The 26,758-nt window shown below is 51.2% G+C and overlaps 2 protein-coding genes across 2 annotated transcripts in view; both read right to left on the bottom strand.

The window, feature by feature from the left end:
• Positions 1-430: 430 nt before the first annotated feature.
• On the bottom strand, positions 431-2,864 carry ZDHHC23 (zinc finger DHHC-type palmitoyltransferase 23). The gene is made up of 4 exons (XM_053455302.1): positions 2,652-2,864; positions 1,591-2,226; positions 1,194-1,361; positions 431-894 (listed from the first exon to the last, which is right to left on the bottom strand). Exons 1-4 carry the CDS (start codon positions 2,798-2,800, stop codon positions 627-629), a joined length of 1,221 nt encoding a protein of 406 aa, XP_053311277.1. The 5' UTR covers positions 2,801-2,864; the 3' UTR covers positions 431-626.
• A 3,689-nt stretch (positions 2,865-6,553) lies between these two features.
• Positions 6,554-26,758, bottom strand: part of GRAMD1C (GRAM domain containing 1C) — a 44,494-nt gene continuing 24,289 nt past the window's right edge. Inside the window, exons 3-18 of the mRNA XM_053455306.1 lie at positions 25,725-25,809; positions 24,717-24,820; positions 24,174-24,269; positions 22,936-23,016; positions 15,436-15,554; positions 14,421-14,550; positions 13,644-13,821; positions 12,753-12,896; positions 12,065-12,183; positions 11,119-11,261; positions 10,611-10,714; positions 10,155-10,331; positions 9,425-9,482; positions 8,117-8,227; positions 7,266-7,377; positions 6,554-6,761 (exon numbers count right to left, since the gene is read on the bottom strand). Of these exons, the coding sequence (XP_053311281.1) occupies positions 6,681-6,761; positions 7,266-7,377; positions 8,117-8,227; positions 9,425-9,482; positions 10,155-10,331; positions 10,611-10,714; positions 11,119-11,261; positions 12,065-12,183; positions 12,753-12,896; positions 13,644-13,821; positions 14,421-14,550; positions 15,436-15,554; positions 22,936-23,016; positions 24,174-24,269; positions 24,717-24,820; positions 25,725-25,809 (1,842 nt within the window). The 3' untranslated portion in view covers positions 6,554-6,680. The remainder of the gene's footprint in view (positions 6,762-7,265; positions 7,378-8,116; positions 8,228-9,424; positions 9,483-10,154; positions 10,332-10,610; positions 10,715-11,118; positions 11,262-12,064; positions 12,184-12,752; positions 12,897-13,643; positions 13,822-14,420; positions 14,551-15,435; positions 15,555-22,935; positions 23,017-24,173; positions 24,270-24,716; positions 24,821-25,724; positions 25,810-26,758) is intronic.

Below are 26,758 nucleotides of genomic sequence, written 5' to 3'. Positions count from 1 at the left end.
GCATTTAAGGCACTTTATATAGAAATGAAGAATCACCCCCCCCCATCACGTCTCCCATCATTAGAAATGTTAGAAATCAGAACGCGGCGGGGGCTTTAAATCGCTTTCCCGCATGTCTCTTCTCATCCTCGGTGGTCTCCTCTTCGGCAGGGCAGGGAGGCAGAACTTATGCTTTAAGTACATTTTGAAGAAGCTTATAAAGGGGACGCCGCTTCCCCACGCCTCCCCTCTGACTCCTCCAGTCATGGAGGGGTTAAAAAGGAGGCCGGTATCAAAACCTAAAACGTCAGCAATAAAACCCCCTGCCCAGTTAGTCCTTATGTGGCCTGTGGTCAGAAATAACTCTGCTGCTGAGGATGATGGGAATTGGAGTAGGGCAAAACCTGGCTCTCCTGTCCCATTCCTAATTATTATTTTTTTGGGGGGGGTATAGTCTTTAAAGGGTTAAAGGCCAGACAGGTTCCGTTACGCGGGGTAAAGGCCGTTCGAACCCCTTACCGAAACCTTCCCTGATAGTTGTGTGCCAGTAAAGTGCCGAGTATACCTGGCTAGGAGGCGCAGGACTGGCAGAGCCATATCCCAGGTGAATTAAGGCACTTGGGAGGTGTTGCACACTATTAACCCTTTCACACAAGGTCGGTCACATCGCGCCGGGCGGCCGGGGAGCCCATGGTCAGGAAGTGCGCCCAGTTCTGGACGAAGCCTTGGTTATAAAGCACGGGGTCCACGATGAGACCCCCGAGGAGGCAGCGCCCCGTCTTGCGCCGCAGGGCGATCCGCGCCTCCCGCTCCGTGGCGTTGTAGCTGATGTTGATGAGCTGAAGGAGGAGGATGTAGCCGGTTCCCGCCGTGACGATGGCGCAGTACCAGACGCAGGTGAACGTGAAGGAAGTGCTGGGGGGCGGGGGGCAGACGTTAGAACCTCGCCAAAAGAGCTTACGCTCCAATATTATAAATTGTAAAAGATGTGACTGCGGATTGGTCTCCACTCTCCTAGCTCCACCCCTTACCTGTACACTGCAGTACCCTAGCCCTGCCCCTTACCTGTACCCTGCACATGCTTCGCCATCCCAGCCCCTCCACTTACCTGTACCAGCACATGCTTTAGTACCCTAGCCATGCCCTTACCTGTACCCAGCACATGCTTCACTATCTTAGCCCCACCCCCTTTTACCCTAGTTCCTCCCACTTACCTGTATTGTGCATACACCCCCGGGCAGTATATCAGGGCTGTTAAGATACTCTGCCCCCTGCAGGTGGCTCTCAGCGTTACCGCGATCCCAAACACAGACGTGGAGGTGAAGAGCGCGAGCAGCAGGAGGAAGGCCGCGTGGTTCCGCTCCCCGATGCAGTTATCGATCCTGCGGAAACAACGGCCGCCTAATTAAACCCGAGAGCGCCGTCTGGCTCTGAGCCGGCAGCTTATACGAGGAATGTGATGGGGGCAGCCGGTTATAAAATATTCACATTTACCTATAAACACCCCCCTCGAGTCCTGCGCCAGTTCTAAAAATATGTTACAAAGATTTAAAGACAAGCAGCCAATCAGAAAGCAGCTAGGGGGGCTTCCTCAGCGCGGGCAGCACTTACCACACGCAGTGATGATCCAACCGCCGGACGCAACACCCGCAGATCCGGCAATGGCCGCTGCGCGGGGGCTTCACCACCCGGCAGACGTCGCACCACTTCTTTCCGGCAATCCCCTTCTCCTCGCCGTCGATGCCCTCCTTCCCTGCCCCGCTCGTCCAGGCGCCGTTGGCAAATTCACCGGCAGCCTCCGGCGTCGGCCCGGTGGGCTTGGCGAGGTAGCCGGGGTCCTGCTTGGCTTTAGCCAAGAAGAATACGGTGAGCAGGACCCCGCACGTGATGAGCGTGAAATGCGCCGTCCCGACGAGGCCCTGCAGGTAGACGTCGCGCATGAAGTTATTGTACATGTACCCCAGAGAGAAGAGCGCCAGGCTCAGGAACAGCAGGCTCTTCCCCTTGCGCCGGTGTGTCAGGCGGTAATACCAGAGCACCAGCACCGGCAGCGAGGTCAGGACCACCAGCCCCAGCGCGGCGTGGAGGGCGGCAATGTGGAGGCAAACAGGCAGCAGCACCAACGGCGGGACCACGCTGACATCAACTCTACGGGCACCGCGGATCCACGGGACCCGGAACCGGTCCGACGCCGTCTCCACCGCTCGCGCCAACACCTCCGGCTCGAGAGACTTGCAGGTAATCCACCTGAAAGACCGAAGAAAACACGGCATGGAATCCGGAGCGATGCGGGAGCCCAGCGAACGGCAAAAAAAAAAAAAAAAAAAAAAAAAAAAAAGATACGGAAGCCGGAGCTGGAGGGAGGAACAGCCTCCCAGCAGAGGTGGTAGAGGGTAATACAGTGAGGGGATTAAACATGCGCAGGATAGACATACGGCTCCTGAATCTAAGACGAGACCAATGACTGATTAAGGTTTGAGTCGTTACAGCAGGAGAAGCGGGTGACTAGACGGGGGCCGGATGGGGATTATGGGCACTGAGGTCCCCGGGGAGATGTTTCTCATGGGGGGTAAAGTGAGTATCATGGGGGAGGCATTTATAACAGAGAGGGGGTCAGTAGTCTTGGCTCTGCCCAGGGCCGTGGATAGGGAATAAGGAAGGGGCGTCCTCACCTGTCGCAGGCTCGGTCCAGGTCCTCGCAGTCACACAGACAGGCGGCCAGGTGGCTTCGCTCCCCCCGCCGGTTGATGTATTCACAGCAGCAGAGACCCTCGTCGGTGTCGCCCCCAGCCGGAGGTTTCCGGTTACCTTTTACCCCCATTTCCTTCACTGTATTCCCCACACATGTGAGGCGCCCGTGTGTCCCTCAGGGGCCCGCTGACACCGGATTCCCGATCCAGGCTGGGGGGGTAAGAGCAGAGGGGATCCCAGCGGCTGGGTTATTGTTTGCATCTCTTGTTGCTTTTACCCCGACCCCCCCCTCCTCTCCCCCCGACTGGAAAGCGCGTGGCCACCGGTTCCCCGCCCCGGGGTATCTTCCTTGCCACCTCTCCCGTCTGCAACCTGCCCAAGGCTCTGCCCCTAGGGCCACTGCTCCCTTTCACACCTGGGGTAACTGCTCCCCTCCATATACTCACAGCCCCTGCCATCTGCCCCCACACTGCCAGCACTGCCCCTGCCTCCCCTGCATTATCTGCCCCACCCCTAGGTCACTGACTCTTTCATGTCTCACCTGCCCCTCCTTTGGGTTCGTTACCCTATCCCCTGGCTCACCTGCCCCTCTCCCGGCTGACCTGCTATCTGTCCCCTGTCTCCCCGGCTCACCTGCAGCTCCCATCACTCTCAGCTCCTGCAGCTTTTGTGAATGAGAAGTTCGGAGGTTTCTTACTTCCTCTTCCAAGCCCCGCCCTCCTCGATGTTACAGACCCGCCCCCTGATTAACTCTGTCACTGCCTGCCGCTCACATGTCTCAGTATTGCCCAAGTGCCCCTGTCGGGGGTTATTTTATAGTTTATGGCGCTCCAGCCGGTGTACTCAGCGCTTTACAGTTTACAGTATAATAAAGCGGAGGCGCGAAGCGGAATGTGCAGGCGTTTGGGGGGTGTTATGGGGGGTATTAGAGGGGAGAAGGTCCTGGCCCCGTAGAGGTCACGGTGCCCTGCGGCAGGTTTCAGCTGTGCCATCTGCCCCCCTCCCGTGTAACTCAATACCCCAAAACTGTCACTTTAATGGCAGCTCTGACCTTGGGAAGCCCCCCGGCTACTGAAACTTTCACATTCAACCTGATGGCTCGTTATGTATAGCTGACAGCCGGCTGGGGTGACCTGATCATTTCATACACGTTACTAGTCCCTTACTGTATTACCCTCTACCACTTCTGCTGGGAGGCTGTTCCACTTATCTACCACCCTCTCAGTAAAGTAAAACTCCCTTCCGTTCCATCTCAGTCTCTGACCCTCTAGTGATTCCGCTCTCTTGTCCCAGATCGGGACACGCGTGACGCCGCGACTTCTACCCCCCACTGCAAGAACCAGTGTGACAGCGGATTTCCGGCAGGTGAGGACCCCCGCCAGACGTTATGGGGGCTTCCTGCGCATATACCACACACTGGGGGGGGGGGTTAAGCTGCTATGTATGAGTGATGACGGGTGCTGTGCGGCTTTCAGTGATGGGATTCATCCTGCGTTTCATTCAGTCTTCTCCGGTTGAGGAAGTTCTGCGGAGGCCGCGTCCGCCAAGCGCAGGGGAGCGCAGAGCGCTTTGCTGACGGGGTTAACGCCGATCAGAGGAAAACGCCGGGATTTTCGGGAAAGATGAGAATAAAACCAGCTTTCCTTCATAAAGATCCTTAAATAGAATTAATAAATCAATGGCGGAGGCGGCGGGGCGGCGGAGCCCATTAACCCATTAAATACAGCAGCGATAAAAATCAGAGAGAGGCGGCTTCATCGACCTCCACAAAGTCCGTTCCGGGACAAATGGAGTCTGTGCTGAAATAAGCAGGTCGTACGAAAGTTTTTCCTCCCCGGTCTGTCAAACCCGGTTACTAATGGAAGAGCCGCGATTCCCCGGAGACGCCGCTCAATTCACTTAATGCAGAGGCTGCAGCTCTCTACCCTGAATGTCTACTTAACGGCGCGCTCCCGCATTAATATATCATATGTCTGTACATTAGAACCCCCCTTACGCGTATCCCGGGGGAGCGGCCGTCTCTACTTTCCATGCTCAGGATCTGCAGGATTATTCCTCCCCATAGTTCAGTTGCTGACCATACCTGGGAACTCTCGGGGTTTGACCCAGGGTCTCTGGATTTTTGCTCCAATCCCAGGTTGAGGGGCAGATTCTCGGGGTTAATATTTAAAGAAACCCGGGGTCCCCCCCTGTTTAGGAGGTGCCCAGGGATGTTGTTGATTGGTTCAGGCAGCCTTTGTGAGGGGCAGCGCAACAAGAATTTATTCAAACTGTATGTAGTTATCTATGGCATAAGGTGGCACAGCTGCCAGTTTATGTCATGATGCAGCCGGGGGTTATATGCCACGCTGAGCACAGGGTTATGATGTCATAACATGGAAAAGGTCACTATGGAAGCTCCGCCCACTGCTCCACGGTGTATCCGGTCCGGTTACAGGCGAGATCCCCCACCTCCCCAACGAGAAGCGGTGTGCCCTCCGACATGGGCGCTCTCTGCCCCTGGTTACGTGTGAGAGGGGCTCCACTGCCACCCCCAGGCCAGACCGCGGCAATGTGCACGGTGACAGCGAGGCGCTTCACAGTACACTGTATCCCCAACGCGTTTATTCCTCTTCCCTCTGCACTTTTCTGTTCCATATCGATAAAGTTTATTGAAGGTTAACCCGGCGCCGGCCCACGAGGAGCTCGGGGAGAGACGAACAGATCACAGAAAGCAGAACACATTCTAGATCATCTTTAATTAAATTCGCCATCATTCCAATACTTAAACATCGGAGAACGTCCAGCGGGGGCCGGGATTCGCCCCGCCCACAAATCTTACCTCAGAAATAAAACTCACTTTCTTTCACACAAAAATAAGGCAGAAATGGTTCATTGATAAAAATGCTCATTTATCCTGCATTACTCTACTGGGTACCGGGCCAATAGAGCGGCGCGTACATTCCGATGTCTGGGGGCATTAAGGCCGTTACTGGGTGCTTCTACCCCGGGGCGGCCAAGGCTGCCATAAGACTGGACATTTTTAGTCAAAAGCTAGTCAGAAATGGCAGGTAAAGAGCCACCTTCTGCCATGAAACGGGGTCTGGGGCAGACAGACTCCCATCATCCCCATCGGCCGGGCATCGAAAGCCCCGCGCTGCAGACGTCTCTTCAAGAGAGTTCAGGATAAACTAACGGGGAAACTTTGTGACAACATCCAAGGACAGACAGCCGGGCCTGCCTGGGGAGGAATAAGCGGCCACCAAATGAGGTACGGAATGTGCGGCTGCGCGTATCCAGCCGGCAGCTTCGCCCCGCAGCACCCGATCTGCCGCTGGAGTGGCGGCATCGGTAAGTGTGTGGCCCTTTTGGCCACCAGCATGCCCGTCGGGGCCAGCGTCCCCATTGGTCCCTGCACATAAACGCATCACGGAAAGTGCACCTTAACCCTTAAAGTGCCAGAGGAGCCGGTAAAGCATTTTAAAATCAAAGCACTGCCACACCTGGGGCTTTCTAGGGGGGTAAATAAATAATTAAGGCAAAATTGGACGCTTCATAATTTACAAAATAAAATGTATATTTATTCGGGGCAGAATTACGTTAACCCCTCGTGGGCGGGTGCAGTATTACTGGGAATTACCCCCAAGCCTGGACTGGCTACAAAGGACAGCGGCCAAATGCCCTGTGGGCCATTCTGCCTCCCACCTACCTCTATGGGGGGGGGCGGTCCAGGGCAGATTTTCATCCCACTGCACCCCGGTTACCAACAGCACTAAAACCCCTAAGGGAATGGGGGGGGGTGCGTTGGAGCCGTAAACGGTGATTAGAAGGAACAATAAAGCTTTAAATAACAATGAAAACGGACAAGATTAAGGAAATTTAGCAGTGCCGTTAAAAAAGTGTAAACCATGGATTCCCTTCCTGTGCCGTTTCATAGCCCCAGGCCGCTCGGGGGGGGAGAGCGCACGGTCGAGGTGCTCGGGGCCAGCCGGGGCGCCGCGGACTCTTCGGGATGATGAGATCCGGAGTCGCTAACTGTCGGCGGCCGCCTCGCCCGACGTCTTGGTCAGAAGGTCGAAACTTTTCTGGAGCAGCAGGAGAGAGTCCTTGAGCTGAAGAGACGACGGGAGAGATTACATCGAGAAACGAGACGCAGCGCTCCATCCTCACAGACAGAAACAGAACTTACGCTATTTTATACTATTTTACGCTATTTTATACTATTTTACGCTATTTTAAGCAGCCAATCAGTGAAAAGATTACAGGAGCTAACCCCCCCCCCATTTTTGAAGAATGCATATTAAAGTCCCCACAGAGGGTTAATACGTATTCTTCTATACAGGGGGGGGCAGGGACATTAAACTGGCCCTTTAGTCAGTCCTTGGTCAGGACCGAGATCCAGGAGCCACATGCCTGGCCCACGTAGGGTTACTCGCTGCGGCTTATGGTTTTAAAGCCCCCTGCGGTCACTTGCAGCATGGTCACCCCCCTACAGTGCGCGGCTCACGTCTAACAGGAGGTGGCGCCCTAGAGCCGGGGTAACAGACGCCAGGCACGGCAAACAGCATTACCCACAAGTCACCACTTTAGTATATATACAGTTACCCCAACATTACCTGCTCTAGGGTCGTGATGGAGTCCTGGAGAACGCCCTTCAGCCCAGCGCTGAAGTCCGGGCCCTTGTTCCCTTGGTAATACGGCCTGGGGGACAGAGTGATGGACAGAAGACTCAACACACTTCTCTTACACGGATGTAACACTTAGCGAGTGAGGCAGAGACCGGGCAAGGGGATCTGGTGTGTTCTTTCTCCATCCGCTTCTCCTCGTTATGCTCTATTTTTAACCTCGCCTCCCAGGTGCAGGCCGATCCGCTTCTCTTCCTCCGCAAATTCATCTTCGTCATTTTGGCCTCTTTGAGTACTTCCACAAGAAGGCGGAGCCACAAACACAGCCAATCGGGTTGAGAGGGTGTGCCTTTTTGCAGAAGTGCTCCAGGAGGCCAAGGTAATGGAGAAACAGAAAGAGAAGAAGGGGAGCTGCAGGAAGGGAGACGGGGGCGGTGGGCACGGGAGGGCGAGAGACGCTGAGGGAGAGTGAGAGAGGCGCTGAGGGAGAGCGAGAGAGGGGCTGAGGGAGAGCGAGAGAGACGCTGAGTTTAGTTCCCAAATGGAAAAAGCCCCGAAAGGGCAGGAAACGAAAATGATCCCAATCGATTTTGGTCCAAGTCTGGCGCTTCGTACCGTACAGGCTCCTCATTCAGCCAATTATATACACGCTCCAACAGGACATGCGCAGACAGCGGTATATTCCAAAGCCTGTTTATCTACAGGGGAGACAGGCGGGCGCTCTATGCGGGGAGACGGGCGGGCGCTCTACGCGGGGAGACGGGCGGGCGCTCTACGCGGGAAGACGGGCGGGCGTAGTCTATACAGCTCTATACAGTACAGCCGCGCGTCTCGTCTCTTACCTGGCCGTGATATCTCGCCGCAGGTGATCTTGGTAGATCGTCTGGGCCGCCTGTTCAATCTTAGACAGCTTGAGAAACAGGGTGAGGTTCAACAAGACAAGCAACAGCAGACTGGGGGCGAGAGACACGCAGCGTCACCAAAAACCATTCCTCCGCACGCCCGGGGGAGAGGGGCAGCCATCTTACCAGCCTCCGGGGGGGGCGGGGGGGGTGCAGTCATCTTACCAGCCTCCGGTGTGTGTTTGTGTGCGTGGGGGGGGATTTGGCAGCCTTTAGAATAGCTTTAAGGACTTTGGCAAAAATGGATACTTTTATTGGGCCAAAATCTAAAAAGCTGTAGAGTTCCACTAACGACCTCAGAAGTCTCCTCTTCAGCTGGCCCGATAAAAAGTATTAACGCTATTCCGAGGTTCCACTTTCTCTGGGGCTTGCGGGGTTATATTCATCTGTACGTTTCTACGCGGACGACACTTTCATACCTTTATTACCCCAGAAGAACAGACCGGGTTGGTCTTGAAAGCTTGCAATCTATTATCCCTGAGTTAGCCAATAAGGGTATCTTTTCTTTATCTTTACCAAAAACTTGTTTTTTTAAAGCGATACGCGCCCTCTCCACGCCTCCTGATTAATATTTATTAGGGGAACGCGGTGACGCGAGGCGGGTTAATGTATTCCCGGGTTATATCGCTTGATGTACAGCAAGTGCTAATCTTATCTATTCGAGTTAATTGCCCCTCTTCTATCTCTGTACAGGGATAAGAGAATGAAATTACCCCGGATAAGATCACAGCAGAGCGGCAGTAACCGGCTGGGGTAGGAAACAGGAGGGTTTGTGGCACTCGAATGCCCCGCGGGAATTAATGACCTTCAGAAGCCCTATCCCTGCCATTACCCTCACCCCAGGGGCACTTAATGCCTGTGGCCCTCCACTTACGGCCCGAGAACCCGATGGGTGGCTGCGTGAACGAGGCGGATGGAGATTGTACGAAACGCATAACGTTCTCGCTACGCGGGCTGAAGATGCCCCTACGGGAAAATCTATGCCCCCCGCACCACTGGGAGACCCGGGGCCCTGCATGTGCCCAGACTGGGAGACCCGGGGTAAGTCTATGCCCCCTGCAGAACTGGGAGACCCGGGGTAAGTCTATGCCCCCCGGTGCCATTAGGAGACCTGGGGCCCCGGATGTGCCCGGGCTGGGAGACGCGGGGTAAGTGACCCCAGCACACTAGGAGCCCCTGGCCCTGCACGCGGAGTTTTAACTAAAATCACACTTTTATAGAGAAACGATAACCGTCATGGATACTCACAAGAAGCTCATCAGCAGAATGATCAGCGAGTTCCGCCTCCCAGGATCTCTCCTCTTCCCTGAAGGTGAAACGAAAGATTACCGAGCGCTCCTCACATTCACTAAACCCAGACAGGAGACGCAAACGCCGTCCGGTTCATTCATCCCCGACGGCTGAGCCTCTAGGAGCTGACGGGGCATTAAGAGTCTTGGGCATTATATCTTGGCCATTTTTGCCCCATAATATAAAGCTTTCAGGCAGCTGCATATCAGCCGTTTGTATGATTCTCGCTCTGTTATCTGACCCCCGATCTACTAAACCCCCGACTCCTTATCATACTGCCTGTGGGGAACAATAGAACGGCTCAGTCTTAATCACCCAGCCAGACTCTCTCACTAATGAAAGTCTATGGAGGAACGGACTTCATTAGCATCGCCATAAAGCATCAGCTCATTGTGGTGTTTGAGCCGGGAAAGTCACCCAAAATATCACATGACTGACAGCAACGGCGGCTCCAGATCTGCAGATAAAGGGAGGTTTTTGGGGCAAAAAGATAAAACCAGGTTTTTGTCCGACATTACTGTATACAGTGCTTGGGGGGGTTATGCCCCTTTAAATTAATATCTGTCTGGTTGAGGATGAAAAACCATAAAGAGTTGGAAAGTTCTGCCGGGTTTGGTGAATTCCCGGTGTTTTACGGGAAAGTCGTTATCGAGCTGGATGCTGGGGGGGGGGAGGTGAAGCGGTGTACCTGCGCGCTCGTCCCGGGTATACAGTCCCAAGTCGGAGAGGTCGTTCCTGGTGCCGTGTTTGGTCAGGGGATCCCCGGAGCCGCGCCGGTGATTGCGTCTCCGTCTCCGAAGGCCGGCGGATTTGTTGGGGTCGGTCGCGGAAGGATTCAACGTTTCCTCCGCCAGGAGATCGCTTTCTGAATCAAAGAATCAGAAATCTTAATGAAAACTCCGCGCATGCACCGAGCGCAAGGGGCCACACGACGGAAAGATATCGTAAAAGCAGGGCCAGGGGTTAAAATAAGGAGTTTTACTTCATGGGGGAAATCGGTAGTGGCACTGCCTCCCAGCAGATGTGGCCGATGTGCATTTTGCCCTCTTTCCAGCCAAACACCGGAAGGAAAGCGCTGCCATTGATGTAAGTTGGAGTGCTCTCTGCGCAGGCGCGGGGTCCATCTTTTATTGGGGGGACCGACCTAACTGTTTGTAGTAATCGTCCAGCCCGCTCCAGGAGTTCCTCTCGATGAACGTCTTGATCAATCCCCACGGCTGCTTCCTGTACTTCAGATCAGAGCAAATCCTGAGAGGATAAAGCATTGAGGATCCAGTTACTGTTTTGGGTCAAATACATTCTTTTTAAACAATTCCCTGAATCTAGAGGAACCCCTGAACATGTCTAACTCAGTAGGAAAGAGCCATTCACAGGACGGCAAGAGGATGCGGACGAGATCTCATTCAACCAGCGGTCAGAACCTAAAACTAAACGGTCAGAGACTGAGAAGGAAGTTTTACTTTACTGAGATGGTGGTAGATAAGTGGAACAGCATCCCAGCAGAAGTGGTAGAGGGTAATACAGTGAGGGAAGTAAAGACAATTTCATCGCACTAAAGATCTAGAGGGTCCGGACGTATAGAAGTCTGTTAGAAAAGGGCCGATCGGGCCCCCAGCTGGCGGAGGGCAAATACGGGGGGGGGCGGATCTCACCGCAGCCGGCACTTGTGCTTGGAGATCCTGGTGATGAAGTACTTGTGCATGGAGTAGAAGTAGTCGTTATACGGCACGTCGTGGGTGACGACCTCCGTCTGCACGGAGTACGACTGGCCCTCCCGGCTCTCCTTCAGCAGGGTCTGAAACGATCAAAACCACAGAATCAAGCAAAAAATTATTTCTTGGGGGCGATGAATAATTACTTACAATCCTCGACTGGCTGAAAGACCCCGTTCGGCCGACCTGTCTGCGGGGGCCAGGGGAAGCGCAGTTAGTTACTCCCCCCCCCCAGCATGTAATGGCGACCCTCAGCTGGCGGCCCTTGCCGGCCCCCATCACAGGAGAGCGGAAGCTACAGGTTACGTGTGAGAAAGCCACTCTTAGCAACCAATGGAAAGCTCCGAGCAGCGGAGATACTCCATTGGCTGTTGTGGGACTAAGACCACTTTTGCAATGGAATATTCCGGCTCACTGGACCATTTCATTGGTTGCTATGGTCCAGGGGGTCAGGTACAGAGGCCGCGAAGGCCAAATACCCCCCTTGGCTGCTCCGACATCAGGCGGCACCTGAAGTTTTTTTTTTTAACCCCAAGCTTTACATGCAATACCACAACCAGCCACCGGGGGCCAGTAATAAAGCGTTCCCACGAGGACTGGATCCTTTCTGTGCTTCGTGATGTTACATGCTATCCTGTCCTGAACACACGTCCTGGATAGGGATTGGATACCCCGTGTCGCATGATGTCTGCAAAATGGGTTTCGTGATGCTTTATTATTGGGCTGCTTGTCCACGTTTGGCCAACGCATGTTGCCAGCACCCCCCGGGTGGAGCGGTGAGGCTACAGAATCACCTTTTTTTTCCCCAAAATGTTTATGCAACAAATCAAGACGCTTAATAAAGTTCTAAAAAAAAAAAAAAAAAAAAAAAAACCAACTGCCGTACCTGCTTATCCGTGGCGGTCGTGAACTTCCCTATCAGCGGGTTGTTGATGGTGATGGTGTACGTCCCCGTTCTGGTCTGATTGCCCGAGCCGTCCGGCTGCCACGCGGAGAAGTCCACGTCTGGGGAGGAATAAACATATTCATAACATATAAACATAACATATTATCTATAAAGACTATAAAGCCAAGACTGTATCTCCCTGCCAGGGGTGTCAATCAGCCAATGGGAGAGCAGCTATGTGGGCGCTTTCTCTCTCATTGGTCCTCTAATCTGCCCCTCATTACTAACAGGGATATAGACAGAGCTGTCTGGTTAACCCCGTCCCCTCTGCACTGCTCTGCGTGCCAACTTCTGACATCATCGAAGGGGCCGGTTGCTTGAAGGTCTAGAGGGGACTGGGAGTGAGTGTAGGAGGTCAGACTGCTGTGATGCAATACGTAGAGGAGGGGCCTTGGAAGAGTGACAGGTCTCTGTTGCTAAGCAGCTCTAGTATCTCAATTAACCTTTGTCTGGGGATATTTTATGAGGCACCCCAGGTGGGACGGCGCCTTTAAATTATTTGAACCCAGTTTTTTTTTGTTTTAATTCAGAAAAACTGAATAAACAGCAGTCCTCCATTTTTGGGAAATAAAGTAGAAATTATATATATATATGTGATAAACGTGATGTAACCGAGGGCCGACCGTACCGAACACCTTCCTCGTTGCCAAGAACTTCTGTATAAATTGGGACTGAGTGAACAGCGTCTGGAACATTTTCTCGGCACTCATGAGGAAGACGCGATTGATGTATAATCTGCCTTCGATTTGATCGACGATTAATTTCTCATCATCTGCACAAAATAAAGGAATTTCATTACAAACAAGGCCCATGGAATGCAGCTTTATTATTATTATTTACGCCCACGGGGACTGTCAAGAGCAGGCTCCCAGCAGAAGAGGTACAGGGAATTTAAACATGAATGGGATAGGGATACGTAGGGGAGGGGGCACTAGGAACCACAGGGGTCGGTGTGAAAATTGCCCCAGGGCTCCCAGCTTCACCCAGTAACATGCCCCACAGAGCCACATTTGCCCCAACAAGCTTGTCAGTGCCCCCAAACAGCTTATCTGTGCCATCTTTGCCCATTGCCCCCACCATACACCATGGCACACATATGTAAACATACACACACACACACACACACATACGTACACACTCATTCTAACACCACTCACACTAACACACCAGTTGTTTAGAAAAAGGGTCCTTCCGACCTGGACGGTCGCGGTCCGGGTCGGAATGGCCCTTTCTCAACAATTTTGAAGTAGCATAGAGAGAGAGACAGAAACAAGTGGTTGCAGGGGCCGCCCCGGGTAAAAGTGAAAAGTGGAACAGCCTCCCAGCAGAGGTGGTAGAGGGTAATACAGTGAGGGTATTAAACACACATGGGATAGACATACTGCTCCTGAATCTAAGACGAGACCAACGACTGATTAAGGTTTGAGTCTTTACAGCAGGAGAAAGGGGCGACTAGACGGGGGCCAGATGGGGCCGATCTGCCGGCGGGTTCTATGTTTCTATAACCCGGTTGTCGCACCTTCGTCGGGGGACTCGGAGCAGCTGCTCCCGCCTGCCTGCTGGTTCTCATTTCCATTTAAGTCCAGGGCCAGGGCCGAGGGCCGGACGCTCGCTCTGAGGCTGCCCTTCCTCTCCGAGTCCAGGTTGGGGCTTCTGGTGCCGTTCTTGTCCCCTTCAGTCACCGCCTGCGAGGAGATCTGGTAAAGGGACAGACCGTAATACGGAACGTTACCAAGCACCGAGTACACAAAAGCCCGGGGGACAGCGATGGAAGTTTACACAAGATGTAAATTAGTTCTCTCATTGAGAGTGTGGTAGGCAGGTGGAACGGCTTCCCAGCAGAAGTGGTAGATGTTAATTCAGCCCTAGCATCAATTTGGGTTTTTACATAAGAACTCTAAAACCTACCGAGCAATGAAGTCCATTGGTTTTCAGGCGTTATACTCTACACCAGAAGTTATTACCCCACTGTACGATTCTCTATCTGTTATCCGACCCCCGATCTACTAAACCCCCCGACTCCTTATCATACTGCCTGTGGGGAATAATAGAATGACTCAGTCTTAATCACCCAGACGGACTCTCTGACTAATGAAAGTCTATGGAGAAACGGACTTCATCGCCATAAAGCTCAGTGTGGTGTTTGAGCCGGAAAGTCACCCAAAATATCACATGAAAGACCCCACCAGGCACATTTCCCGCCGTTTTGTGTTCCAGGGGTCTGTGGATCGGGGCGGAAGGGCTATTATCCCGTTATATGAGGGCAGACCGGCGGCCCGGCACTCAGGGCTCTTACCATTTGCAGGAAATTCATGCTGGGCGAATCCATCTCCGTCTGAGAAATGCCCTCCCGTGGGGCGGAATTACCCTTCCGTGCTTTTTCTGCCCTTTCTGCTAGATCTTCGTTGCTTGTCCGGCCCACAGCCCTGGAAAACAAAACAAAATTAACCCCTTAGAGATACTCCAGAAACAGCAACCCCCCCCCCCCTGAGCACCAAGTCGCCGGCTCTCCCCAAATCCCTTCCTCCTACAGGCAGTCGTGCTACTAATTAATCTGAAATACACATTATACAGGGCCCAGCTCACACGGGTAACTATACATTATACAGGGCCCAGCTCACACGGGTAACTATACATTATACAGGGCCCAGCTCACACGGGAAACTATACATTATACAGGGCCCAGCTCACACGGGTAACTATACATTATACAGGGGCCCAGCTCACACAGGTAACTATACATCATACAGGGCCCAGCTCACACGGGTAACAACACATTATACAGGGGCCCAGCTCACACGGGTAACTATACATTATACAGGGCCCAGCTCACACGGGAAACTATACATTATACAGGGCCCAGCTCACACGGGTAACGACACATTATACAGGGGCCCAGCTCACACGGGTAACTATACATTATACAGGGCCCAGCTCACACGGGAAACTATACATTATACAGGGCCCAGCTCACACGGGTAACTATACATTATACAGTGCCCAGCTCACACGGGAAACTATACATTATACAGGGCCCAGCTCACACGGGTAACTATACATTATACAGGGCCCAGCTCACACGGGAAACTATACATTATACAGGGCCAAGCTCACACGGGAAACTATACATTATACAGGGCCAAGCTCACACGGGAAACTATACATTATACAGGGCCCAGCTCACACGGGTAACTATACATTATACAGGGCCGACTCAGCCCTTCTTTCGATGAAGTCAGAGGATGATGTCATTCATTAACGCAGGGTTAATGGATCCGCGCGGGGTAGAGAGGTTCCGAGCCGTTCCTTACCGGGGCTGCCCGTCCTCCTCCGCTGGCAGCGACAGGTTTTCCATCTCGTCATTATTCAGGCCCAGCTCGCTGCCATAACTCTGCTGGACCAGCTGCCAGAACTCCTTCTTGGTCAAAGTCTGGAGAGAAGAGAACAGGCGGTGAGTGCCGTCGTTATACATGATACATTATACAGGGCCCTGCGTGGGATACAAGCAGCCTTTACGGTTCCTTTAATGATTTGAACGCCGTCCATCCTCCTCCTCCTCTTCCCTTTCCGTGGAACCCGGAATCAAACGGGGTATAGAGCCGGACTCTTGGCTAACAAATGCGTTACTCGTCACGGGCAAGAGGGCAAAGTGTGTGTGGGGGGCAATTACCACCTAGGCTGCACTAAGGATTCAAATTTCCAATGGCCCTTTATCACTCCCATCACTCCTGTGTTCCAATTGCCCTTTATCACTCCCATCACTCCTGATGTTCTCATTCTCAATGAAACGTTATCTTAAATCCAAAGGAAAATGGAATTTGCCATCTGTGCAAAATGAAACCGAAACCCCATTTATTCCGGGAACGCTTTAAATGACAGGTGATAGGATTAGAATTTACAAACCCAACCAACGTAGCGGATTCTTTATCATTTCCTCATCAGCACTTCTTACGCTAAATAAACAGCAATAATCAAACACCGAGCTATTAACACTTCTGATGACGCGAAGAACGTCTGCCTTGTAAATAAACTCCATTCAGACGGCAAACGCAATTAGAACCCTCAGCAGATCGGCCCCCCGCCGGCCCCCATGTAGTCTCCCGTTTCTCCTGCTGTAAAGACTCAAACCTTAATCAGTCGTTGGTCTCGTCTTAGATTCAGGAGCCGTATGTCTATCCCATGCATGTTTAATCCCCTCACTGTATTACCCTCTACCACCTCTGCTGGGAGGCTGTTCCACTTATCCACCACCCTCTCAGTAAAGTAAAACTTCCTTCCATTCCATCTCGGTCTCTGACTCTCTAGTGTTGGATTCCGCTCTCTTGTTGTAATTTTTCTCCTCCTTTGGAATAAATTCCCTCCCGTCCTTTATTAACCCCTTTATGCATTTAAAGGTCTTTCCCGTCTTCTCACAGATTCTGCCCCAAAAACAGGAAATACAGAAACACCCCCCACACACACAGATCAGCGGAGAAAGGGGTTACACAATTTAACCCTTTGCATGCCATTTGATTGTTTTGCCCCCTTACTGGAATGGCTGAGATTAGTGTGGATGAAGAACGCGTTATAAATAGCCGGCTGTGTTATTGCCCTACGCCTGCGCGATGCGGCCTCTGGTTGCCAGGCTGGGATCGCTGTTTACTTCTTCACATAAATCAGATAAACATTTCTCTCAGTGCCATGCCGGGCCCTGGGGGCCACAACGTCTGCCAAACCCTGCAGACACACAGAGACCGTCGCTACACACAGCTGAACGGAGGTGAACCCGGGGCTCTGCGTGCCGGATCAGCCAATCGCAGCACAATGATCCGCGAGGGTCCCGCCGGAGAGAGAGGGTCCCAACGCCGACCGCCAGGAGAGAGAGGGGGAGACAGAGAGAGAAAGTCAGAGAGGGAGAGTCAGAGAGTCAGTGAGGGAGAGACAGAGAGGGGGAGACAGAGATGGGGAGACAGAGAGGGAGAGAGAGAGAGAGAGAGAGAGAGAGAGTCAGAGAGGGGGAGAGTCAGAGAGGGAGAGAGTCAGAGAGGGGGAGACAGAGAGTCTGGGCAGTTTATAGGTTAATCAGAACACAGTCCCAGGGGATTAAAAATTACACTATTAACCATTTTAGTGCCACAGAGGTATCAGGGACAAACTGCAAGCACAACTCTGGCACTCAAAGGGTCAACATAGAAGCAGGTGCGGAGTGGTGGCTCGGTGACATGTGACACAAATTACCGCATATGCAATAAATAAATCACCCAAAACCCATACAAATACCCCCCCCCAAAAAAAAATATTATATATATATATATAAATGTGTGTCTGTAAATATAGATTATATATATATTTAACCATTCGGACCCCAGGGCTTTCTATACTGTAGCTTTCCTAATGGATATTAAATAACCGCCAATAATAACAGCAGCGTTTCCACGATCACCGGGCAGCAACCAGAGCTGTGATCAGACGATTGCCACTAACCCCCCAAAATCTGCCCCCTGAATTCGAACTCGGGTCAGTAAAGGGTAATAAAGCCCCCCCCACTCACATGGTTAGCACGCAGAGGTCCGTCGGTCAGCTAATCCCAAACGCAGAGGGTTTTTGTTGGGGGGGGTCCTGGTTACTATGTTTCCTCCCAGCGCTTGCGTTATTGAGAAGGGACTTCCGAGTCCTGACTATAAAAAGTTTCCCTGCCGTACCTGCCCAGCCGCTGGCCACGCCCACACGAGCAGCACAGGTGAGCCGGCTCTTAAAGACACGGCGCTCTGCTTCTGGGGGAAGGTGTAATGATCACCTTTCTACAGCCAGGAATCCTACTCAACCGGTTGCCACGGCGACACCAAAATCACCACGTAAAAGTACAAACGCCGCGGAGAGGATCCAGGTCGCTCACCCACTATCTACGGGCAGCGCTTCTGACCGCCCCATCCAGTCACCGTCTCACGCGCTGCTTTTGCCCCAGATGCCCCGGATGGTGCCTTCCGCTCGGCAACGCTTGACAACTGCGATACAGAGTTACACGCTGATTGAAGGGTTAATATGTATCACGCAGCCTATAACCCGCTCTGATCAGAGGTGGAACTTATAGAACCCTAAACCCTTTATGTTTCTTTTTTTCTAAAATCTTACAAATTAAAAAAAAAAATCACAATGGAGAAATATTTCCCGAATAATACGATAAACGGGGGCAGAAATACATAAATGCGGCTACCGGTCTCATACAGCAAGAGGAGTAAATAAACAGCACAAGATCTTCAAAATATAAAAAACTACCGTTCACAGGAGTGGGGTCACTTCGCTGCTTTCATGGAAAACAATCAGCCTTTTAAACTTGGATCAGCGAACACAACGTGCCATCGGAACACAGGAGTGATGGGAGTGATAAAGGGCCATTGGAACACAGGAGTGATGGGAGTGATAAAGGGCCATCGGAACACAGGAGTGATGGGAGTGATAAAGGGCCATTGGAACACAGGAGTGATGGGAGTGATAAAGGGCCATTGGAACACAGGAGTGATGGGAGTGATAAAGGGCCATTGGGACACAGGAGTGATGGGAGTGATAAAGGGCCATCGGAACACAGGAGTGATGGGAGTGATAAAGGGCCATCGGAACACAGGAGTGATGGGAGTGATAAAGGGCCATTGGGACACAGGAGTGATGGGAGTGATAAAGGGCCATCGGAACACAGGAGTGATGGGAGTGATAAAGGGCCATCGGAACACAGGAGTGATGGGAGTGATAAAGGGCCATCGGAACACAAGAGTGATGGGAGTGATAAAGGGCCATTGGAACACAGGAGTGATGGGAGTGATAAAGGGCCATTGGAACATAGGAGTGATGGGAGTGATAAAGGGCCATTGGAACACAGGAGTGATGGGAGTGATAAATGGCCATTGGAACACAAGAGTGATGGGAGTGATAAAGGGCCATTGGAACACAGGAGTGATGGGAGTGATAAAGGGCCATTGGAACATAGGAGTGATGGGAGTGATAAAGGGCCATTGGAACACAGGAGTGATGGGAGTGAGAAAGGGCCATTGGAACACAGGAGTGATGGGAGTGATAAAGGGCAATTGGAACACAGGAGTGATGGGAGTGATAAAGGGCCATTGGAACACAGGAGTGATGGGAGTGATAAAGGGTCTCTGTACGCCTAGGAAGAAATTCCATTAAAAACCAGCCGTTTCCAGCTACAATAGTCATTTATGACATTAACCCCGTCTGCGCTGGATTTCTGATGTTTTGGAGCTGGTGGTCTTTTACTGTCCCAGGAGGCCATTAACAGCCCATTTAATAAATATTTATTCGTTTTATTACTTTATAACACTAAATAATAATAATAATTAATAATAATACCCCCGCCCGCCACATACTTCTGCACGTGCAAATCCCTCACCCCCTCACTCCGCATTTCAAGAGCATTAGGAATGATGAGGGAGTTGGCTTCTATGGGGAGGAAAAACTGGTTTGTCCTCTCCGAGGGGATTTAATGCGTGTTTTTCTTTCCGTTTCGTGTCACTCAGTTCTTATGTCAGATTTTTTTGTTTCTGCGTCTAAAGTGTAAACAGGGGAATTCGCCCTCTTAGCGGAGCGGAGAAAAACGTTACGACCGAAGCATTTATTGATCTATACATCGGCAAACAGTGTCGCCGGCGGGGCGTCCGAGCCGCTGTGGATGACTCCTTCAGATTAAAATCCTATTAGTAGTGGAACTGACGACTCAGTAGGCGATTCCGCTAAAATACATGCAATGTGCTAATAAAGAGCAGTCGCCATGGAAACCATTATAACGCCCCTGCGGATTCTAAAGGCTTTTGGACAGTTAAAGGTAAAGAAATATAATATATCGTTATTTAAGGATGAGAGCGAGGGTCCCTGTCCTTACACCGCCCCGCGCATGCTTTACGGGTTATACGGCACTGTACACAACAACACGCTAAACACACACACGGCTACATTCCACCCCCTAGTCTGACATGGTTACCACCAGAACCCGCCGGCGGAACGGCCCCATCCGGCCCCCGTCTAGTCACCCGTTTCTCCTGCTGTAAAGATTCAAACCTTAATCAGTCGTTGGTCTCGTCTTAGATTCAGGAGCCGTATGTCTATCCCATGCATGTTTAATACACTCACTGTATTACCCTCTACCACCTCTGCTGGGAGGCTGTCCCATGTATTTACCACCCTCTCAGTAAAGTGTATATATGTATTCTGAAGGCATTGTTTCGTACACGTATCCGAATTTGAAATAGTGCCCTGTGATGGATTCCGTGACGTGTACGGCCCATGATTAGTACGAGTAATAAAAGGAATCAGGGCAGATCTGACCCTTTGGACCCTGGGCAGTCTGTGCTGGTGACGGGGGCCGGGGGGGATGTCCGGCTTTCTGCTGACACTGCGGGTTTGGGCTGTAACCGCGACGCGGGGTGAATACACGCACTGCTGACAATCACGGCCCAGAGCAAACAAACTGAATAACGGGGTAAACACGGCGCCGCGCAGGGAGAGCCAATGCCAGAGAGTGGAAGAGGGGGGAACGAGCGTGCAGATACATTTAAAGGGGCACCAGCGTGCAGATACATTGAAAGTGGCACCAGCGTGCAGATACATTTAAAGGGGCACCAGCGTGCAGATACATTTAAAGGGGCACGAGCGTGCAGATACATTTAAAGGGGCACTAGCGTGCAGATACATTTAAAGGGGCACTAGCGTGCAGATACATTTAAAGGGGCACGAGCGTGCAGATACATTTAAAGGGGCACGAGCGTGCAGATACATTTAAAGGGGCACGAGCATGCAGATACATTTAAAGGGGCACGAGCGTGCAGATACATTTAAAGGGGCACGAGCGTGCAGATACATTTAAAGGGGCACCAGCGTGCAGATACATTTAAAGGGGCACGAGCATGCAGATACATTTAAAGGGGCACTAGCGGGCAGATACATTTAAAGGGGCACCAGCGTGCAGATACATTTAAAGGGGCACGAGCGTGCAGATACATTTAAAGGGGCACGAGCGTGCAGATACATTTAAAGGGGCACGAGCGTGCAGATACATTTAAAGGGGCACCAGCGTGCAGATACATTTAAAGGGGCACGAGCGTGCAGATACATTTAAAGGGGCACGAGCATGCAGATACATTTAAAGGGGCACTAGCGGGCAGATACATTTAAAGGGGCACCAGCGTGCAGATACATTTAAAGGGGCACTAGCGTGCAGATACATTTAAAGGGGCACGAGCGTGCAGATACATTTAAAGGGGCACTAGCGGGCAGATACATTTAAAGGGGCACTAGCGTGGAGATACATTTAAAGGGGCACCAGCGTGCAGATACATTTAAAGGGGCACGAGCGTGCAGATACATGGGGCACTGTTATGTAAGCAGCGCGTGAAAACGTCTCGTATAAGAAAGGAATGTAAAAGCCTCCATTTTCTGGCGATCCGTTCTCTGCGTGCGATTCTCTGCCGCCAGCTACGGAGAGATTTTTATGCCGCGGTTTCGCATTGTAGGCGACAGTTTAACAAACATCGGGTAAATCCGCTCCCCGGCCACAATGGCCGCTCACCTGTTTTCAAGCAGCGAGCGGTTTAAAATATACTGATCCCGGGGTAGAAGGGTGTCTGCATATAAACGATTGTTTTTTGTTGTGGGGATAATCATTCTAATAATTATTATAAATGGATTTGTATAGCGCCATCATATTCCACAGTGCAGTACAATAAGTGCTACTTTCTTACCCCCAGGGTAACAGCAAGGATCTGGGATTCACAAGTTCAGGTAGGACCCTGCCGGGGAGGGCCGGGGGTTGTTTTGCGGCCCTTGAGGTGTATTCTAGCTGTGTCTCGGTCATTTGCAATCACTTTAATGTCATCACCTCCATGATGTCATAACATATATACATATATGCCCAGCAGCCGGGGGGGGGGGGCGCTGTATTTCTTATAATAGCAGGTCAGTATGGGAGTGAAACTGCTGGCAGCAAGTCACCCCCCCCCCTTTGTCTTGTTTGTTCCCTATCACTATGACCTGTAATGGCCCTCTGCCCCCCCTGGGATAAAATGCTACAGGGACTTAACCCCTTATGCACCAGGACACATATCCATAACACCTGCTTCATGTGTGTTTAAATTTCACCTCTACCACTTCTGCTGGGAGTCTGTTCCACTTATCTCTCAACTTCTCAGTAAAGTAAAACCTCCTTCTATTCCATCTAAGCCTCTGACCCTCTAATTATTTATTATGGTCTCTTGTTCTAACATTTCTCTTCCTTTGAAATGTAAATAAAACTCAAACCTTAATCAGTCGTTGGTCTCGTCTTAGATTCAGGAGCCGTATGTCTATCCCATACACGCTTAATACCCTCTACCACCTCTGCTGGGAGGCTGTTCCACTTATCTACCACTCTCTTAATAAAATGGTTCCAGGAAGCATCTAACATTAGCATGCACTAGGTGGTGCTACATGCTGTGCATAAAGATAAACATCGAAGGAAAGTGTATCATTGCAAAGGTGGCCCCCGAGGACCCCACTGACCGTGTTCAGAGAATACCCCCCCGCCCAGCTGGTCCCAGGATCTTGGGAGAGTGGCCGGTACAGTTACAGCGTACGGTCCCTATAAACGTTCGGTGGTCCCTCGGTCAGGTGTGATGTTACACGGGGCATCCGTCAGTAACAAGCATGAAACGTAATGGGGGGGGGAGCATCTTAGCCCTTGCTGAACTACAACTCCCATGATCCCCAGCCAGCGGATCATGTGATCTGTACGAATGGGAGAGAAGCAGCTTTTTATCGCCGATTTCTTTCTTCTGCCCACATTTACTGACCTTATCCAGGAGGACGTTCTGCCACATCCGGAACAGGTTTAAGAAGCTCCGGTCTCTGGCAGCGAAGGACGTGAGGAAGAACTGAAAGGAAATAAAAGAGACAGACCAGGGTCAGCGCGTCAAAAAGACCGGCCGGCAGATTGGCCCCATCTGGCCCCCGTCTAGTCACCCGCTTCTCTGCTGTAACGACTCAAACCTTAATCAGTCATTGGTCTCGTCTTAGATTCAGGAGCCGTATGTCTATCCCGCGCATGATATTTGCCCCCCTTCCCCTCAGTGGTAACCAAAAGGTAATCACAGAAAGTACCTGCATGTCAATGAAAGGGTTAAAGTGCTGGCTGTAAAGCATTAGAATCAATAAGCTGAGATGGGACATCTTGGCTGAAAGATTCCAGCTAAAATAGGGTTAACAACTGAATGACAGCTAATTATCAGGCGAGCAATTGCCCATCTGCCTTTCTACCCCCCTGCCGGGCAGCTGTCAGCTACAGCAATTCTATTAATGCCCACAGGGGGGCGACAGAGACCAGGCTGGATCCGAGCGGCTGGCGGAAGGAGTAACGGAACCGCCGCTTTCCTTTTATATTTATTTACATTATTCATTATTATTATTATTATATTATATATATATTTATACATTATTATTATTATATTATATATATTATTTATACATTATTATTATTATATTATATATTATTTATACATGAAATACACTCTTCCTTCACCTTGAAAACATCTGTAAGTATAGGGTGTTATTTAACCCCTTCCTTACCAAGGCTTTTTAGTGCCAATAATTACTGTCCTTATTTTGCCTTTTTTGGGGGGTTTCACCGTATGTAGGTTTAATTAAAATCCCCCTTTTCCGTATTTGATGAACAAATACGACTTTGTTTTTTGTTTTTTTGCAGTTTTCTGAGAATTTCTTCTACACGGCAGGTGCCCCTGATGAACAACATCCCCCTATTACAGGCATACCCCACATACATATTTTTATGTTGTAAAGGGCCACATCTGCCCCTTACATAGCACCCTATAGGGTAGTATTTGTAATGCTTGTGGTTTAAGGGGGGTTATAATTTTTACATTTAGTTGTAAGGCAATGGGATGTAAGGACGCCGTTAGAAGCTGCAGGCTGGAGTTTAGACTGTCCATGACGTACATGTACGTCATAAAGGTAATCTCGTGCAGCCACAGGGTAAGGAAAGGGTTAATAATAATGGAAGGGGCCGCTGCGTTACCTTCTCGTTCTCGGTGCTGATCTGGATGGCGTTGGGTATAAGCCGAGCCGTCTTCTCCTTGGTCATCGAGGTGACATCTCTGAGGTTCAGGCATATCTACAAGGAGGGCAGGTTTCACGGCGGGGGCCACAGGACAGGATATACTCGTTTCTCTCTCTATATATTTATATATACACATGGCCCGGGGACGATCTGAAGTACCGGCAAGACTTTCATTACAGCCCCCCCCCCCGGGAACTTTCTAAATGAGCTGACCCTGAGAAATATTAACCCTTTAATAACCCACGGTGAAGGTTCTATGTAGTGATTCCCGAACGTGTTACCTAAATGGCTCTAATACCGGCCCTTGTTGATACCCTGACTTATCATTACTTAAAGATTCACTTAATTGAGTCACCTGCATTCAAGCAGGGATATCAGCCATAACATACTGGGAGCAAAAGCACCAACTGGGGGTCTTATATATGATCCCAGCATGCTCAGCCAGCAGCACAGAAGCCGGGCGCAGGAAGCCGGGCGCAGGAAGCCGGGCGCGCGACGTACCGAGGTTTCCCATCCGAAGATGTTGCTGTGGAAGCAGATCCAGTTTTCGGAGAGGAAGAGCCGGCCCTGGAGTAAGATGTCTCTCTGTAGAGCGCAGGCGTAATCTGCAGACAGACAGACGGAAGTTAGTGAATCTCTCTGACGATAACACATTCAGCGACGAGGGGCTGTCGAGGGGGGGCAGCCCAAATAAGCAGCGGTGACGCAACATATAGGAGTGACGGCGCTAACAACATCATCAGGGACCAGAAATATCAACTGCCAGAGAGAGGAGATATAGGGCAGCATAAGCTTTTGGAACCTCAGAGGTCTCTTTTTCAGAGAGAAAGACTCCCCCCCCCGGTTTATTTAACTATTTATTTTGTTTGTAGGGAATTTCCACACATTTATATTGGGAAGGCGTCATTCACATACGTTGCAGGATCCGGGGTATTTTGGGCCGACCTCTGCACGGAATGAATGCCGACGCAAATAACTTGTTCCCCCTGTAAGGGGCAGAAAGTGCCCTCGGGGTCTGAACAGCGGGGCAATGAGGCTACAGAAGGAACACCCAGCAGAGAAGGCAGAGGAGCGCTATAGGGGGTGAGACACCAAAATATAAATGTTTATAACTCATTTAATGGGTTAATAAATACGCAATAGTGAAAGTGTCATTTAAAGGGGGTCCGAGTCCCCGCTGATACCTGCATTTCACCTCTCATGCCGGGGGGCTGATATAGAGAAGACCCCCGTGTCACCGCGCATGTCCTGGTTTGCGGGTGAAGAGGCTTCCCAAAGGATTTAGAAATTGTGGGAATTCTGTTCTTCTCCCTCAACAGACATAAATTCGGGGAGTTTTTCTATCATTCTGAAAGCAGTAGACTGGGCTTCCTATTGGCTGTTGCCATAGTGCTGCATAGACACAGAACCCGCCGGCAGATTGGCCCCATCCGGCCCCCGTCTCGTCGCCCGTTTCTCCTGCTGTAAAGATCAGTGGTTGGTCTCGTCTCAGATTCGGGAGCCTCTTACCTACGATCAGCTTCTCAAAGTCTGGCAGCTCCTTGAACAGCCTGCGGAACTCCTCGCTCCTCTGCTTGTACGTGGAGCTGGAGACCTGGAGGAGAAGCAGAAGGGGTTACAGGACCTTCGGCGGGATTTACAGATACACGTTGGCTTACTGGAAGTTTAACCCCTTCAGTGCTCTCCGGGTCACCCGTATTATTTAAAAGGGGGGGGTAAACGGGGTCAGACTGCGGCGTCTGGAACAAAGCGTACGTGTCCTGCGCAGTTAGAGGTGCGATCGTCTCCATCTTCCATGCCGGTTGGTGGCTCTTGGCTAACGGGACTACATTTAAAGCCCCTGCCAAGACGGCTAAAAGGAGTAAATACTTAGACTGCAAGACGTGTGCCCTGGGTCTGCGAGCCCCCCCGCCCCCCCCGCATTCCTTGAATAGCTGCCCCCTAAAGGTCGCCTGCACTCCAGACCCCACAATAAGATCTTTGTTAAAGGGGCACTCCAGCCATTATACACCCTTTAACGCATATGATAGCTGTGTGGTCCCTTTAAATGCTCATGGTGCCCCCATTTAGAGATCCCCCCCCCAGCTATTTTCCCTGCAGGGGATGTGGTCGGCCATGTGACAAACTCTCCTCCAATCAGCTCCGGTAGTGGCACGCAGGAGTCCCCCCCCCAGCGTTTCCATCGGTATCTATAGGATCTCTTTCCTGCCCCTGATTCGCCGATAAACTGACGCTTTAAGACCAAGTCGTACATGTGATTGTGGCTGCATTTATTATTATTTAATGATTTATATAGCGCCGTCATAGTCCACAGCGCTGTATGATGAGTAAACAGGACATAAGTAGCGTATCACATAACGATTTGGACAGAAACAAAAAGGTGAGGAGGAGGGACTTGACCAAAGAGCTTACAATCTAGGAGAAAACGTACAGGAATGCAAAAAAAAGAATAATTTAGTAATTTCCGCACAACTATTGGCCGGCGAGATAAACCCTGAGAAGGATTGACCCCGAGCGCCCGGATAACGACTTCTAAATGGTGT

This window comes from Spea bombifrons, chromosome 2 (genome assembly GCF_027358695.1).
Source record: "Spea bombifrons isolate aSpeBom1 chromosome 2, aSpeBom1.2.pri, whole genome shotgun sequence".
In the NCBI taxonomy this organism is placed as follows: Eukaryota; Metazoa; Chordata; class Amphibia; order Anura; family Pelobatidae; genus Spea; species Spea bombifrons.
The sequence above is the reverse complement of the archived record's forward strand: the minus strand, read 5'-3'. Positions and strand labels throughout refer to the sequence as shown.

What these genes read in the sequence shown, in the direction of transcription:
- ZDHHC23 (XM_053455302.1), bottom strand. Translation starts at nt 2,800, where the DNA reads ATGGGGGTAAAAGGTAACCGGAAACCTCCGGCTGGGGGCGACACCGAC. An exon ending in CTGGACCGAGCCTGCGACAG is followed by an intron (nt 2,227 to 2,651) that starts GTGAGGACGCCC and finishes TCGGTCTTTCAG; the next exon opens with GTGGATTACCTGCAAGTCTC. An exon ending in TTGGATCATCACTGCGTGTG is followed by an intron (nt 1,362 to 1,590) that starts GTAAGTGCTGCC and finishes TTGTTTCCGCAG; the next exon opens with GATCGATAACTGCATCGGGG.